Source organism: Oryctolagus cuniculus, chromosome 1 (assembly GCF_051225735.1).
Source record: "Oryctolagus cuniculus isolate XC-2025 breed Fujian yellow rabbit chromosome 1, ASM5122573v1, whole genome shotgun sequence".
Lineage (NCBI taxonomy): Eukaryota > Metazoa > Chordata > Mammalia > Lagomorpha > Leporidae > Oryctolagus > Oryctolagus cuniculus.
The window spans coordinates 197302777-197317149 of NC_142867.1; the positions used below are offsets into that span (position 1 = coordinate 197302777).

General features: G+C 46.2%; 1 protein-coding gene across 2 annotated transcripts in view; it reads right to left on the reverse strand.

Moving 5' to 3' along the window:
- DCAF12 (DDB1 and CUL4 associated factor 12) overlaps nt 1–14373 on the reverse strand; it is a 40051-nt gene that overhangs the window by 13034 nt on the left and 12644 nt on the right. For both annotated transcript variants that reach the window (XM_002708028.6, XM_089299865.1), the window contains exons 3-4: nt 2990–3196; nt 2012–2072 (exon numbers count right to left, since the gene is read on the reverse strand). In XM_002708028.6, coding sequence (XP_002708074.3) covers nt 2012–2072; nt 2990–3196 — 268 coding nt within the window. The remainder of the gene's footprint in view (nt 1–2011; nt 2073–2989; nt 3197–14373) is intronic.

Here is a 14373-nt window from a genome sequence, read left to right on the forward strand (position 1 = left end):
ATAAATTGATGGATTTAAGAAATATTTCAGGCCGGTACCGCAGCTCACTAGGCTAATCCTCCACCTGCGGCGCCAGCACCCCAGGTTCTAGTCCCGGTCAGGGCACCGGATTCTGTCCCGGTTGCTCCTCTTCCAGTCCAGCTCTCTGCTGTGGCCCAGGAAGGCAGTGGAGGATGGCCCAAGTGCTTGGGCCCTGCACCTGCATGGGAAACCAGGAGGAAGCACCTGGCTCCTGCCTTCAGATCAGCGCGATGCACTGGCCACAGGGACCATTGTGGGGTAAACCAATGGCAAAGGAAGACCTTTCTCTCTGTCTCTCTCTCTCTCACTGTCCACTCTGCCTGTCAAAAAAAAAAATTTTTTTTTCAGAAAATAGTATTCACACAGAGTGAAGAGTCCTAGATGAGTCTTAGTTCTCTGGCTGAGCACATGGGAAGCAGATGGGAGCATTCACCAACACAAATCAGTGTCAGAGGGATGGTCTTGGAAGGGAGATGCTGAGTTTTTAATAGTTAACTACTAAGCATTTTCAACAGGGCAGCCACTATGCATTATCTCATTTAATCTGTTCAATGACAATCTAGAGCACACCCAATCATTTTCCGTACTGCAGATGGAAAAACCAAGTCTCAAAAAGCATGAGTAACTTTCCTAAAGTCACTGTGTTAATAAGTGGTGGAATCAGGCCTCATGTTCAGGTTTCCAATATCAGAGCCAATATTTTAAATCCTTCTATTGTTCAGTAAATGCAGACATGGGATTATCAGCCAAGTATATAGGACACTAGCAGGGTGTGTGAACGAAGAGATGGCAGGTTTCCTCAAAAAGCCAGATACAAGTCTTGGTTCCCAACAATGAAATTGAGTGCAGTTTACCCTTAGAGGGATGGTCCCCAGAGGTGAAATGACTCAGCCTTCATCCTTCAAGGAGCTCTCACTCCTTGGGTAGACCAAATGACAGGGTATCCAAAAGCTTCTGAATCGCTCTAGGCCATCTGACTTTGACTATGCTTCTTAATTAGACTTAGCTTCCCTTCTGGCTGCTTTCTATTGCTTTGCCAACAATTCAATTAAAGTATTTTTCTTGGTAATCTGGAATGAGGTAGAATGGGTACCCAGCAAAGCTGCTGAGCACTCTGAGCCAACTTTTTAGGCTGCTGTGGGTACCCAGAAAGTAGCCATGTAACTCTAGGTTAGTTTCTCTAAATTCATTTATCCATGCTTTTTAATCTGTCTGTTCTAACCACTGGAGAAGAAATCCCAACCTCCCTCACCCCTTGCAATCTTGTATCTTTACTAATAAGAAACTTCATGCTAAACAGTTATACAGAAAAGGATAATTGCTTCCAATATTTCAAAGAGCATATCAACTTTTCCAAAACGCGTTCACAACCATTATTTCGAAGAAACCCTACAAAAACATTGTGGCTAACATGTTCCCACACATGGTTTTGGGACCAAGGCAAAATATAAATAGTGAAATATGCCAGTACCTCCAATTTAGGAATTTAAAATACAGAAGAGGGGCTGGTGCTGCGGTGTAGTGGGTAAAGCCGCTGCCTGCAGTGCTGGCATCCCATATTGGGGCCGATTCGAGACCTGGCTGCTCCACTTCTGATCCAGCTCTCTGCTATGGCCTGGGAAAGCAGTAGAAGATGACCCAAGTGCTTGGGCCCTGCACCCATGTGGGAAACCCAGATGAAGCTCCTGGCTTTGGATCAGCACATCTAGCCATCTGTGGAGTGAACCAGTGGATGGAAGACCTCTGTCTCTCTGCCTCTGCCTTTCTGTAACTCTGCCTTTCAAATAAATAAATATTAAAAAAAAAAAAAATACAGGAGAAACAAAGAAAACTACAAGGTAAGTCTGAGAAAGAGCCAGTCCTGGAAACAAGGCCTCCTGGCCTACGCCCAGTGCTCTCAGCTTACTGGGTTATTTCCTATCTTACTGCTATCCCCTTTCAATCCATCTTCCTGCCACCCCAAAGGCTCCCTATAAAAATGCAACTTTACCAGACACTGCCATAGTGTCACTGATCCAGGCAATGGAAAATATCCAGTCCTTGTGTCCATCCTGGAAGAAGACAAAGTGGCATGTACAGGAAGGAAAACAAGAAATTAGTGAAATAAGGATTGTCATGAACAATAAATTTCAACTCAGGTCTCTAGTGATCTCAACCCACAGGGCACGATCCTATAATATTTAGGTTCTCTCTGGAGCTCAAGGTTGGAATGCAATATGCCTTCTGTGAGTGCTAACTACATACAGGGGACACAGCCCTACCTAGCCTTCCCCCTTGGGAGGTCTTTGGGCATTCTATTTTCTATCTGGAACTGTTGTACTTCAGACATCAATGTAACTCATACTGTCATTTCCTTTAAGTCTCCCTGCTCAAGTGAGGTTTTCCCTGAAGATCCTCTGAAACAGTATGTTTCACCTCACTCTCTATCCCTTTAGCCTGTCTTCATTCTTCACGGCACTTATCCCATCTGACATGGTACTGGGAAAATTTATTGGTTGATATAGCTGTAAATTGGCTTACATGTCACAGTCCACTAGAATGCAGGCTTCAAGAGCTAAGGGCCTTGTCTGTTTCCTTTATTGCTGTGTCCCTAGAGTTTCAAACAATGCCTGGCCATAGAAGACTCATTAAATAGTTGCTGGATGAATGACTTCATAAAATTTGCTGACTATGGGTAGTGGAAGATATGTGGACACTGGATTCCAATGGAAACACACTGCTGATGGCCCCCAAAGTGTATGGCCTCTTTGTCAAATATACACACACTCTGTCAATATGCCTGATACATCCCATAAGCAGCCCAATCTGCCTTCTGCTTTCTCCATCCCCGAGCCCCTAGAGTCAGCAGAAATGTATAGGATCCTACCCCTCCCAGGTGGGCTGGGGTGGGGGCAGGGGGATCCATGTTACCTACTGGGTCCCATTTAAAACAAGGCTACCACAAAGTACAACTATTGGAAAAACTTACATCTCCCACACACACAGGATCCAGAGTGGGCAGTCGGTAGATGGCAAGACTGTTGGGGTTGTCTCCGCCTGTGGCTAACAGTGTTCTAGAGGGATTCAGCTCAATGGCATGAATACCACAGCCCTGCTGGGTCATGACTCCAGGCTCCCGGTCTTTCAGAATGGGGATCTTGGTGATCTGGCTTGTTTGGACATCCACTACAAACAACTGTAAGAGAAAAAGCATACAGAAGCTGAACAGTTTCTTTCTTTTTTTAAAATAAAGATTTATTTATTTATTTGAGTTACACAGAGAGAAAAGGAGAGGCAGAGAGGGGGAGGGATCTTCCATCCCCAATTGGCTGCAATGGCCAGAGCTGCACCGATCCAAAGCCAGAGCCAAGAGCTTTTTCTGGGTCTCCCACGTGGGTGCAGGGCCCAAGGATGTGGGCCATCTTCTACTGCTTTCCCAGGCCATAGTAGAGAGCTGGATCGGAAGTGAAGCAGCTGGGACTCAAATCGGTGCCCATATGAGATGCTGGCACTGCAGGCAGTGGCTTTACCCACTACACCACTGCGCCGGCCCCCATGAACACAGTTTCTATTTAATGTGACTGATACTGGGTATACACATCCATTTGTTCAACAATCATTCAAACATTTAATTAATGCCAATACATGCTTAACACAGGAAATTATTATTTTGTTTGAAAGATTTTACTTAGTTGAAAGCCAGAGTTATAGAGAGAGGGAGAGACAGATGGGAGAGAGAATCGTCCATCCTCTGGTTCACTCCCTAGATGGCTGCAATGGCCAGGACTGGCCCAGGCCAGAGCCAGGTGACAGGAACTTCATCTGGGTCTCCCATGTGAGTGCAAGGACCCAAGGACTTGGCCCATCTTCTGCTGCTTTTCCCAGGCCATTATTAGGAAACCAGATAGGAAGTAAAGCAGCCAGGATTTGAACCAGTGCCCACATAGGATGCCAGCGTCACGTGGTAGCTTTACTCACTATGCCACAACACGGGCTCCAACTCTGGGGATTATTAAAGGTATGGTGAGAGCTATTAGTCAAATGAAACAAAACAAGTAAATATAATGTTGGAATAGGTACAATATGCTACATGGAGACACACAGTAGTGTGTGTAAGTAAGAACTACCTGAGATTTTGAAGAGGCCTTGAATTAGACTATGGACACAAAGAGCCAAAGAAAAACACAGTTGTCTGTCAGTCTGGGCATATTTTATACACCTAATCCTCACCTACCCATGCACAGATACCTGTAAATACAAGAAAAGTCCTGGGGCCAGCACTGTGGCATAATAGGTTGAGCCTCCACCTGCAGCACAGGCATCTCATATGGGCATCGGTTTTAGTCCCAGATGCTCCGCTTCCAATCTGGCTCCCTGCTAATGGCCTGGGAAAGCAGTGAATGATGCCTGGGCCTCTGCATCCATGTAGGAGACCTGGAAGAAGCTCCTGGCTTCTGGCTTTGGATTGGCCCAGCTCCAGCCACTGTGGCCATTTGGGGAATGAACAAGTCTCTCCTCTGTTAACTCTGCCTCTCAAATAAGTAAATCTTTAAAATATATATATAAAAGGGGCCAGCCCTGTGGCATAGGGGTAAAACTGCTGCCTGCAGTGCCCGCATCCCATATGGGCACTTGTTTTAGTCCTGGCTACTCCACTTCAGATCCAGCTCCCTGCTAACACACCTGGCTGGGAAAGTAGTGGAGGATAATCCAAGTGCTTGGGCCCCTGCACCCATACGGGAGACCCGGAAGAAGTTCCTGGCTCCTGGCTTCAGCCTGGCCCAGCCCTGTAAACATCCCTATAAATATTACTAGGCTTTCTGGAACGACTGGAGACACATGACAAATAAGTTAATGCTATGTAATGCTTTATCTGGCATACACACTCACTTCTAGGCCTCCCTGCCTTTGCTCATGCTGCTATCTCTGTCTGAAGTGCTTCCTTTACTTCTTTATCAACCTAAACTCTTTTATCCTCCAACTCAGAGAAATGCTTTTTGGAAAATATCAGCCTTAGAGGAAGTTATTATCAAACACTTCATGTGATTCTACAGTTCCTTCCTTCCTTCATCCACCAATACTGTTCTAGGTGCTACAAATGTACAACTATGAATTAGAGAAAAAAATCTCTGCCCTCATATACATCACAGCCTAGCAAGCTGTATTAGAATCCTGTCATCAAATGTACACCTTGGAAGGCAGCAAGTGATAGCCCAAGTTAGATCCCTGCCACCCACATGGCAGACCTCAACTGAGTTCCAGACTCCTGGCTTCAGTCTGGCATAGCCCTGGCTGTTGAGGACATTTGGGGAATAAACCAGCAGATGGAAAATCTCTGTCTCTGACCCTCTGTCTTTCAATAAATAAAATCCTGGGGCTGGTGTTGTGGCACAGCAGTTTAAGCCATCACCTGCAAAGCTGGCATCCTGCATCAGAGCACTGGTTTGAGTCCCACTGCTCTGCTTCCAATCCAGCTCCCTGCTAAACACACCTGGGAAAGCAGATGGCCCAGGGACTTAGGCCCCTGCCACCACTTGGGAGACCCAAATGGAGTTAGTGGTTCCTCGCTTCGGCCTGGCCCAGCCTATTGAGGTCATTTAGGTAGTGGACCAGTGGATGGAAGATCTCTCTGTACTCTACCTTTCAAATAAATAAGTCTTTAAGTCATCAGGGCAGGCATTTGATACAATGGTTAATTAAGATGCTTCTTGGGATGCCTGCATCCTATACTAGAACTCCTGGTTCAAACCCTGGCTCTTCTGCTTTTGCTCCAGCTTCCTGCTCATCTAGGAGGTGATGTCCCAAGTACCTGGGTCCCTATTACCCATGTGGAAGATTGAGTTTCAAGCTCCTGGCTCCAGCTTTGCTGTTGTAGACATTTGGTAAGTGAACTGCAGATAGGAAATCTCTCTTTCTTTCTTTTTCAAATAAACAAAAATGAATCTTTTTTTTTTTTAAAGATTTATTTATTTAGTTGAAAGGCAGAGTTACAGGAAGAGGCAGAGAGAGAGATAGAGGTCTTCCATCTGCTAGTTTACTCCCCATGTGGCTACAATGGCTAGAGCTGGGCTGATCTGAAGCCAGGAGCTAGGAGTTTCTTCTAGGTCTCCCATGCCCAAGGACTTGGACCATCTTCTATTGCTTTCCCAGTTGCTTTATCAGGGAGCTGGATTGGAAGTGGAGCAGCCGGGACTCAAACCAATGCCCATATGGGACGCTGACACTGCGGGCAATAGCTTTACCAGCTATGCCACAGAGCCGGCCCCCAAAATAAATCTTAAAATAAACTGGGGCGGGCCAGCGCCGTGGCTCACTAAGCTAATCCTCCGCCTGTGGTGCTGGCACCCCGGGTTCTAGTCCCAGTTGCTCCTCTTCCAGTCCAGCTCTCTGCTGTGGCCCGGGAAGACAGTGGAGGATGGCCCAAGTGCTTGGGCCCTGCACCTGCATGGGAGACCAGGAAGAAGCACCTGGCTTCTGATCGTCTCAGTGCGCCGGCTGTAGTGGCCATTTGGGGGGTAAACCAACAGAAGGAAGACCTTTCTTTCTGTCTCTCTCTCTCTCTCCGTCTGTATAACTCTTCCTTTCAAATAAATAAAATAAATCTTAAAAAACAAAAACACACAAGTTGAGCAGCCAGGACTCAAACTGGCATCCACACGAGATGCTGGTAACTCAGGCGGTGGTTTTACAAGCTATGCCACAACACTGGCCCAGAATGGTTCTTCCTTAAAGATTTATTTATTTAGTTTAAAGGCAGAGTTACAGAGAGATCGACTGATCTTCCATTTGCTGGCTCATTCTCCAGATGGCCACAGCAGCCAGGGCTGGACAAGGCCCACGTCAGGATACTGGGGCTCCATCCTGGTCTCCCACGTGTGTGGCAAGGACCCAAGGACTTGGGCCATCGTCTGCTGCCTTCCCAGGCACATTAATAGGGAGCTGGGTTGGAAGTGGAAAAGCCAGAACTTAAATGGCATCCATATGGAATGGTGGCATAGTAGGCAATGGCTTAACCTGCTGTGCCACTATGCCAGTTCCCGAGGGATCCAGAACAAGTGAGAAAAAAAGGTTTCATTTATGCATTTCCAACCAAGTCCAGTATCTCCAGGTTTGGAGAAGTCCAGGTTGGTTACCTAGTAGCTATATGAGCTTGCACAAGTCACTTAACCTTTCTGAATCTTGTTTCTATCTGTAAATTATTTTTAAAGATTTAACAGCAGAATTACAGAAATAGAGGTGGAGACACACACACACACACGAGAAAGAGAGAGAGAGAGAGAGAGAGAGAGAGAGAGAGAGAGAGAGAATCTTCCATTAGCTGATCCATTTTCCAAATGGCCAAGACAGCCAGGGTTGGGTCAGGATGAAGCCAACTCCACTCGGTCTCCCATGTGGTAAAGTGGCCCAAGGACTTGGGCCATCTTCTGCTGCCTTCCCAGGTGTATCAGCAGGGAGCCAGATTGAAAGTGGAACAAGCTAGGACTCAAACCAGTAGCCATATGGGATGCCAGTGTTGTGGGCAGCTGCTTAACTGGCTGTGCCACGATGCTGGCCCCACTCATCTGTAAAATTTTTTTTAAAAGATTGTATTTATTTATTTGAGAGAGAGAGAGAGAGAGAGAAAGGTCTTCCATCCGCTGGTCCACTCCCCTAATGGCTGCAATGGCCAGAGCTGGGCCAATCTGAAGCAAGGAGCCAGAAGCTTTTTCTGGGTCTCCCACGAGGGTGTAGGAGCCATCTTCTATTGCTTTCCCAGGCCATAGCAGAGAGCCAGATTGGAAGTGAAGCAGCCGGGACATGAATTGGCACCACAGGAAATGCTGGTGCTGCAGGCAGTGGCTTAGCCCACTAGGCCATGGCACCAGCCCCTCATCTGTAAATTTTAATATAATTGATCTCATACAAGCTGCAAATAAATCAATAAAATAAAAAGTGCCTAGCACAGACCCTGGCATAGAATAGGTGGTTTAACTTTTAACTAATCATGGCTAATAGTAACACTTCTGATGTTTAGTCTTGCAATTCAAAGAAAGGCTTTTCCACTAAATGAAAAACATTTGATACAAGGGATGGAAAATTGAACAGGTAAGTCTGAAGAGAGCTCTAGAAACCAGAGCTTACCCCCAACCTCTCCTCATCCTTGCAGAGGAATGACAGGAACCATGTGAAGGATAGGGCCTTCCTGCTCCTAGGGGAAGAGATGGGGATGAACTGCTACAGAAACTCCCCCAGCTCTCTGACAAGGGACCAGCAAGGCTTCATGAAGCTCCTGTTAACATCCCCCAGTAACAGTAACCCACTGGGATCCTTGCCAGAAACTAGCAAGCAAGGCAAGGTAAGCCAGAGGTTCAGACTCCCTGCGGCTTACATTCCATGACAGAGGAGAGAAGAAAGCAAGCTAAGGCCGTGGCGTAGACATAAGACTGGTAAAGTAAGCACATCTCTGCATGAATGGGTATGTACAGAGACACATATAAATGAGTAGACACAAAGGTCACGGTGGCTTTAGGAGAAAAAATAGGAGGAGCCTCACAGTTTCTATACAACTGAAGCCTAATGGGGAAAGAAAAGCAAATTCAAGCAGGTCACATAGACATGAAGATAAATTATATTGTGGTTAGACAAGAAAAGAGGTGGGTTGCCTGTGTCTGTTCAAAGTGAGGGAAAGCAAGGACAACTGAAATTAAAGTGGATGAACCCATTCCCTCTCCCAAACTTAAAAAGTGAGGAGGAGGAAAGCAGAGAGCCAAGACCAGCAGACAACAGAAAATAGAGAGATAGTGTATATCAAAGAGGAAAACCATGTATATCCTGCAATTCCAATTAAAGGAATTTACACTAAGGAAATACAGATAAGTGAATAGTTTTAACCACCGTGTAGCATTTTTCTTTCTTTAAGATTCATTTATTTGAAAAGCAGAGTTACAGAGACAGAAAGGGAGAGACACTGAGAGAGATTTCCTATCCACTGGTTCACCTCACAGGTGGCTACAATGGTCAGAGCTGGGCCAGGCTGAAGACAGGAGTTTCATTAGGGTCTCCCATGTGGGTGCAGGGGCCCAAGGACTTGGGCCATCTTCTGCTGTGATTCCCCCAGGACACTAGCAGAGAGAAGCCAGGACTCGAACCAGCACTCATATGGGATGCCAGCAGCAGCTTCACATGCTACACCACAGTGCTGGCTCCCATGTAGCATTTTAAACTAGTGACACACCAGAAGGGATTAGGCGTAGTTAGGTAAGTGACTATTAAAAGCCTTTATGAATGATGCAGTAGAAGGATGTTTACTAGTATGGAAAATTGTTCATACTACGCTACGAATGAAAATTTTTAAAAGATTTATTTATTTGAAAGGCAGAAGTACGGAGAGAGAGATTGATCTTCCATCTGCTGGTTCACTCCCCAGATGGCCGCCAACAGCCAGAGCTGAACCAGGAGATTCATCTGGGTCTCCCACGTGGGTACAGGAGCCCAGGGACTTGGATCATCTGCTGCTGCTTTCCCAGATGCTTTAGCAGGGAGATGGACTGGAAGCAAAGCAGCTGGGAGTTGAACCGGCACCAATGAGATGCTGGTGTTAACCTGCTATGTTACAACGCTGGCCCCTGAATAAGTTTTCTAAAGCAAAGCATATTAAGCTGCCACTTGGGGCATCCCATACTGGAGTGCCACTTCAAGTCCCAGCTACTTTGCTTCTGATGTAGCTCTCTACTAATGCACCTGGGAAGGCAGCACAAGATGGCCTAAGTTCTTGGGCCCCTGCCACTCAAGTGGGAGACCAGGATGGAGTTCCTACATCTTGGCTTTAGTCTGGCCCAAATATAGCTGTTTCAGCCATTGCGGAGTGAATCACAGATGGAAGACTTTTCACTCTAATGCTTTCTGTCACTCTGTCAATAAATAAACAAACCTTTAAAAATACAATTTTGGGAGGCTCAAGGAGGCACTTGACCCAGCAGTTAAGAGGTCCATATCCCATACTAGAGTGTTGGGTCCTGGCTCCTCTTCCAATTCCATCTTGCTGCCGCAGACCCTGGGAGGCGGCAAGTGATGGGTGAGTATCTTGGTCCCTGCCATCCAGGTAGGAGACTATTTTTTTCAATAACGAACACACATAACCCATAACTTGGGAGAAAAAAAGGTTAGAGGGAAAAAAATGAAAAGAAAATTAAAATTACTAGAGGCCCTGAAGTAGTAAGGAGCTGTACTCTAACAATGACAGGAGAATCAGGCACTCTGTTCAGCCTCTCTCCAAAAAACTGGTTGTCAGCCCACCTGGATGCTATTGCACAGGAGCCAGGGGCATGGCTAAGCTTAATAAACTGCCTCGGCCGGCGCTATGGCTCAAGAGGCTAATCCTCCGCCTTGCGGCACCGGCACACGGGGTTCTAGTCCCGGTCGGGGTGCTAGATCCTGTCCCGGTTGCCCCTCTTCCAGGCCAGCTCTCTGCTATGGCCTGGGAGTGCAGTGGAGGATGATCCAAGACCTTGGGCCCTGCACCCACATGGGAGACCAGGAGAAGCACCTGGCTCCTGCCTTCGGATCAGCGCGATGCGCCGGCTGCAGTGCACTGGCCGCGGCGGCCATTGGAGGATGAACCAACGGCAAAGGAAGACCTTTCTCTCTGTCTCTCTCTCTCTCACTGTCCACTCTGCCAGTCAAAAATAAAAAAAATTAAAAAAAAAAATAAACTGCCTCAACAATCAAGAATCTAGCTATTAATATTTTAGCTCTTTCAGGAGCTACAAGGGTTATCATACTCCCAAAGTCCAGGTCACTGGTTGTAGTCCAAGTTCACATGGCTATTTGAAATCAAGGAAAATAATTTTGGGCCCAATTACAAAAGCAGCACATCATAATCTAAAAAGTTTGTAAAAGACAGAAAAGTAGAAATCAGCACACAAAAACCACTATACCCCACCATCATGAGATACTGAATTAACTAGCTAGTGTATTTTTCCAGGTCCCCCATGACATATCCAATTTACTTATCTACTTTTACCTCCCTGGCTTATGAAAATATGACTCCACATATATAATTTTAGACAGTTTATTTGAGAGGGAGAGGGAGCACACAAGTGAATGTTCCTACACTCCAGTCACTTCTCAAATGCTCACAACGGCTGGGACTGGACTGAGACTGAAGCTGGGAGCAGGGAACTCGATCCTGTCTCACACTCTGGTGGCAAGGATCCAATTAATAGGTCCATCATTATTGCCTTCCAAGGTTGGCATCAGCAAGGAGCTGGAGTCAGCAATGGAGCTGGGAACTGAACCTATGCACTCCAGTACAGGATGTGAGCATCTTAACCACTGAGCCAAATGTCTGCCCCACGTAGGTGTTATTTTTTTTTAAATATATTTGTTATTAATTTGAAAGGCAGAGTGACACCAGAGAAAGAGAAAGTGTTTCCACCCATTGGTTAATTCCCCAAATGGTTACAACTGACTGAAGGTCTCTCACATGGGAGGCTGGGGCCCAAGTACTTGGGCCATCTTCTGCTGCTTTCTCAGGCGCGTTGGCAGAAAGCTGGATTGGAGATGGCACATCTGGGACTCAAAACAGGCGCTGTGATATGGGATGCATGTATTGCAAGTAGTAGTTTATCTGGTTACACTACAAAGCTGGACCTGTTAGGTATTATTTCGAGTTACTAAAAACTCCTATGTAACTGACAGGGGAAACTTTTGGTGTCTATCCTACCATTTTATGTTCCAGTCCACACTTCACTTCCTCTCACTTTCTCATAACTATTTCAGACTAAGAAAAAGCAGGATTGGGGCCACTGCTGTGGTGCAGCAGGTAAAGCCGCCACCTGCTTTCCACACGGGAATCGGTTTGAGTCCTGGCCGCTCCACTTCTTGTTTTTTTTTTTTTTTAAGATTTATTTATTTATTTGCTGGCCAGCGCCGTGGCTCACTAGGCTAATCCTCCGCCTTGCGGCGCTGGCACACCGGGTTCTAGTCCTGGTCGGGGCGCCGGATTCTGTCCTGGTTGCCCCTCTTCCAGGCCAGCTCTCTGCTGTGGCCAGGAAGTGCAGTGGAGGATGGCCCAGGTGCTTGGGCCCTGCACCCCATGGGAGACCAGGAAAAGCACCTGGCTCCTGGCTCCTGCCATCGGATCAGCGCGGTGCGCCAGCCGCAGCGCGCTGGCTGTGGCGGCCATTGGAAGGTGAACCAATGGCAAAAGGAAGACCTTTCTCTCTGTCTCTCTCACTGTCCACTCTACCTGTCAAAAAAAAAATTTATTTATTTATTTGCAAGTTAGAGTTACACAGAGAGAGGAGAGGTAGGGAGAGAGGGAGAGGGAGAGAGGGAGAGAGAGGGAGAGAGGGAGAGAAGGAGGGAGGGAGGGAGGGAGGGAGGGGTCTTGCATCCAATGGTTCACTCCCCAGTTGGCCACAACGGCCGGAACTGCACCAATCTGAAGCCAGGAACCAGGAGCTTCTTCTGGGTCTCCAACATGAGTGCAGGGGCCCAAGAATTTGGGCCATAGCAGAGAGCTGAATCAGAAGTGGAGCAGCTGAGACTAGAACCAGCGCCCATATGAAATGCCGGCGCTTCAGGCCAGGGCGTTAACCTGCTGTGCCACAGCACCAGTCCCCTGCTTTACTTCTGATTCAGCTCTCTGATGGCCTAGGATAGCAGTGGAAAATGGTCAAAGTGCTTGGGCCCAGCATCCATGTGGGAGACAAGGAAGAAGCTCCTGGCTCCTGAATGGCCCAGTTCCAGCCGTTGCGGCCATTTTGGGGGGTAAATCAGTGGATGGAAGACCTCTGTCTCTGCCTCTCTGTAACTCCACCTTTCAAATAAAAAAAAAAAAAAAAAACTTAAAAAAAAAAAAAAAAACAGGATTCATCTAACCAAAATAATATTACAAAAAATATTTTTTTGTTGTTTTTTATTTGAAAGAGAGAGAGAGACAGAGATATATAGCAATGAACCTCTCATCCATGGCTCACTCTCCAAATGCCTACAACAGCTAGGACAAGGCCAGGCCAACGTCAGGAGTACAGTAGTTAATGCAGGTCTCCCATGTGGGTGAAAGAGACCCAAGTACTTGAACCATCACCTGCTGCTTCCCATAGTGTACACGAGTAGGAAACTAGAATTGGGAGTAGAGCTGGGACTGAAACCCAGGCACTCTGATATGGGATGCAGGAACCCTAAATGGTATCTTAATGACTTAGTCAAATGTCCACATCCCCCAAAATAACACTTTTAAAAGGTGAGTGTTCACTGTACAAACTATACTTCTCAATAATAATGGAAATTAAAAATGAAAGAAAACCACTCAAGATTCCTCTCTTTTAAGGGTTTATTTATTTATTTGAAAGGTGAAACAACAGAAAGGGAGGGACAGATCTGCCAATCTCTTATTTACTCTCCATATGGATGCAACAGCCAGGACTGGGTCAAGCTAAAGCCTGGAGCCAGGAACTCCATCGGGTATGCCACATTGGTAGCAGGGATTCAAGTACTTGGGGCATCTTTCACTGCCTTCCCAGAGGCATTAGCAGGGACCTGGATTGGAAGTGGAGCAGCTGAGACTTTTACTAGCATTCCAATATGAGTGGTTAGCATTGGCAACAGCTTAACGTGCTGTGCAACAATGGTGGCTGCTTTTTTAAAACATTTTAAAAAATCAGGTTCCTGTTTAATAGTTCCCAATCACATGTATATTATAATTGTTCACAGCTATAATCAGCAAAGAAATAATTTTATTTATATATATATGTATATATGTGTATGTGTATATATATAAATTATGGTGGATTAGGACAGTTACTTAAGTGTTTATTGTTTGAAAAACACACCGAGAGAGAGAGAGAATCAAGAAAGATCCTGCATCTGCTGATTCACTTCCCAAATACCTGCAACAGCTGAGACTGAGCCAAGTCGAAGCCAGGAGCCTGGAACTCCACCTGGATTTCTCAGGTTGGTGACAGGGACTCAAGTACTTGAGCCCTCATGTGCTGCCTTCCCATTAGTAGGACGCTGGATTGGAAGTAGAGTAGCTGGGACTTGAATCAGGCACTCCAATATGGGATGTTGGTATCCAAGCAGGGGCTTAACCTGCTATGCCACAATGCCCGTCCCAGAATTTTGTATTGTTTCATCTATCAAATGCTTCACACATTAGTATTTTTTGTATTTTCTACTTTTTCCAAATTTTTTAAAATCCTTATTTATCTTCACTTATTTGAAAAGCAGTGAGACACAGACAAAGAGCTCTCTCTGCTGCTAGTTCACTCACCAAATGCCCACAACAGCTAGGGCTAGGCCATGCTAAAGCCAAGAGCCCAGAACTGCATCTGAGCCTCCCCTGCCAATGGCAGGGACTAAATTACTCGAGTCATTTACTTGTTGCCT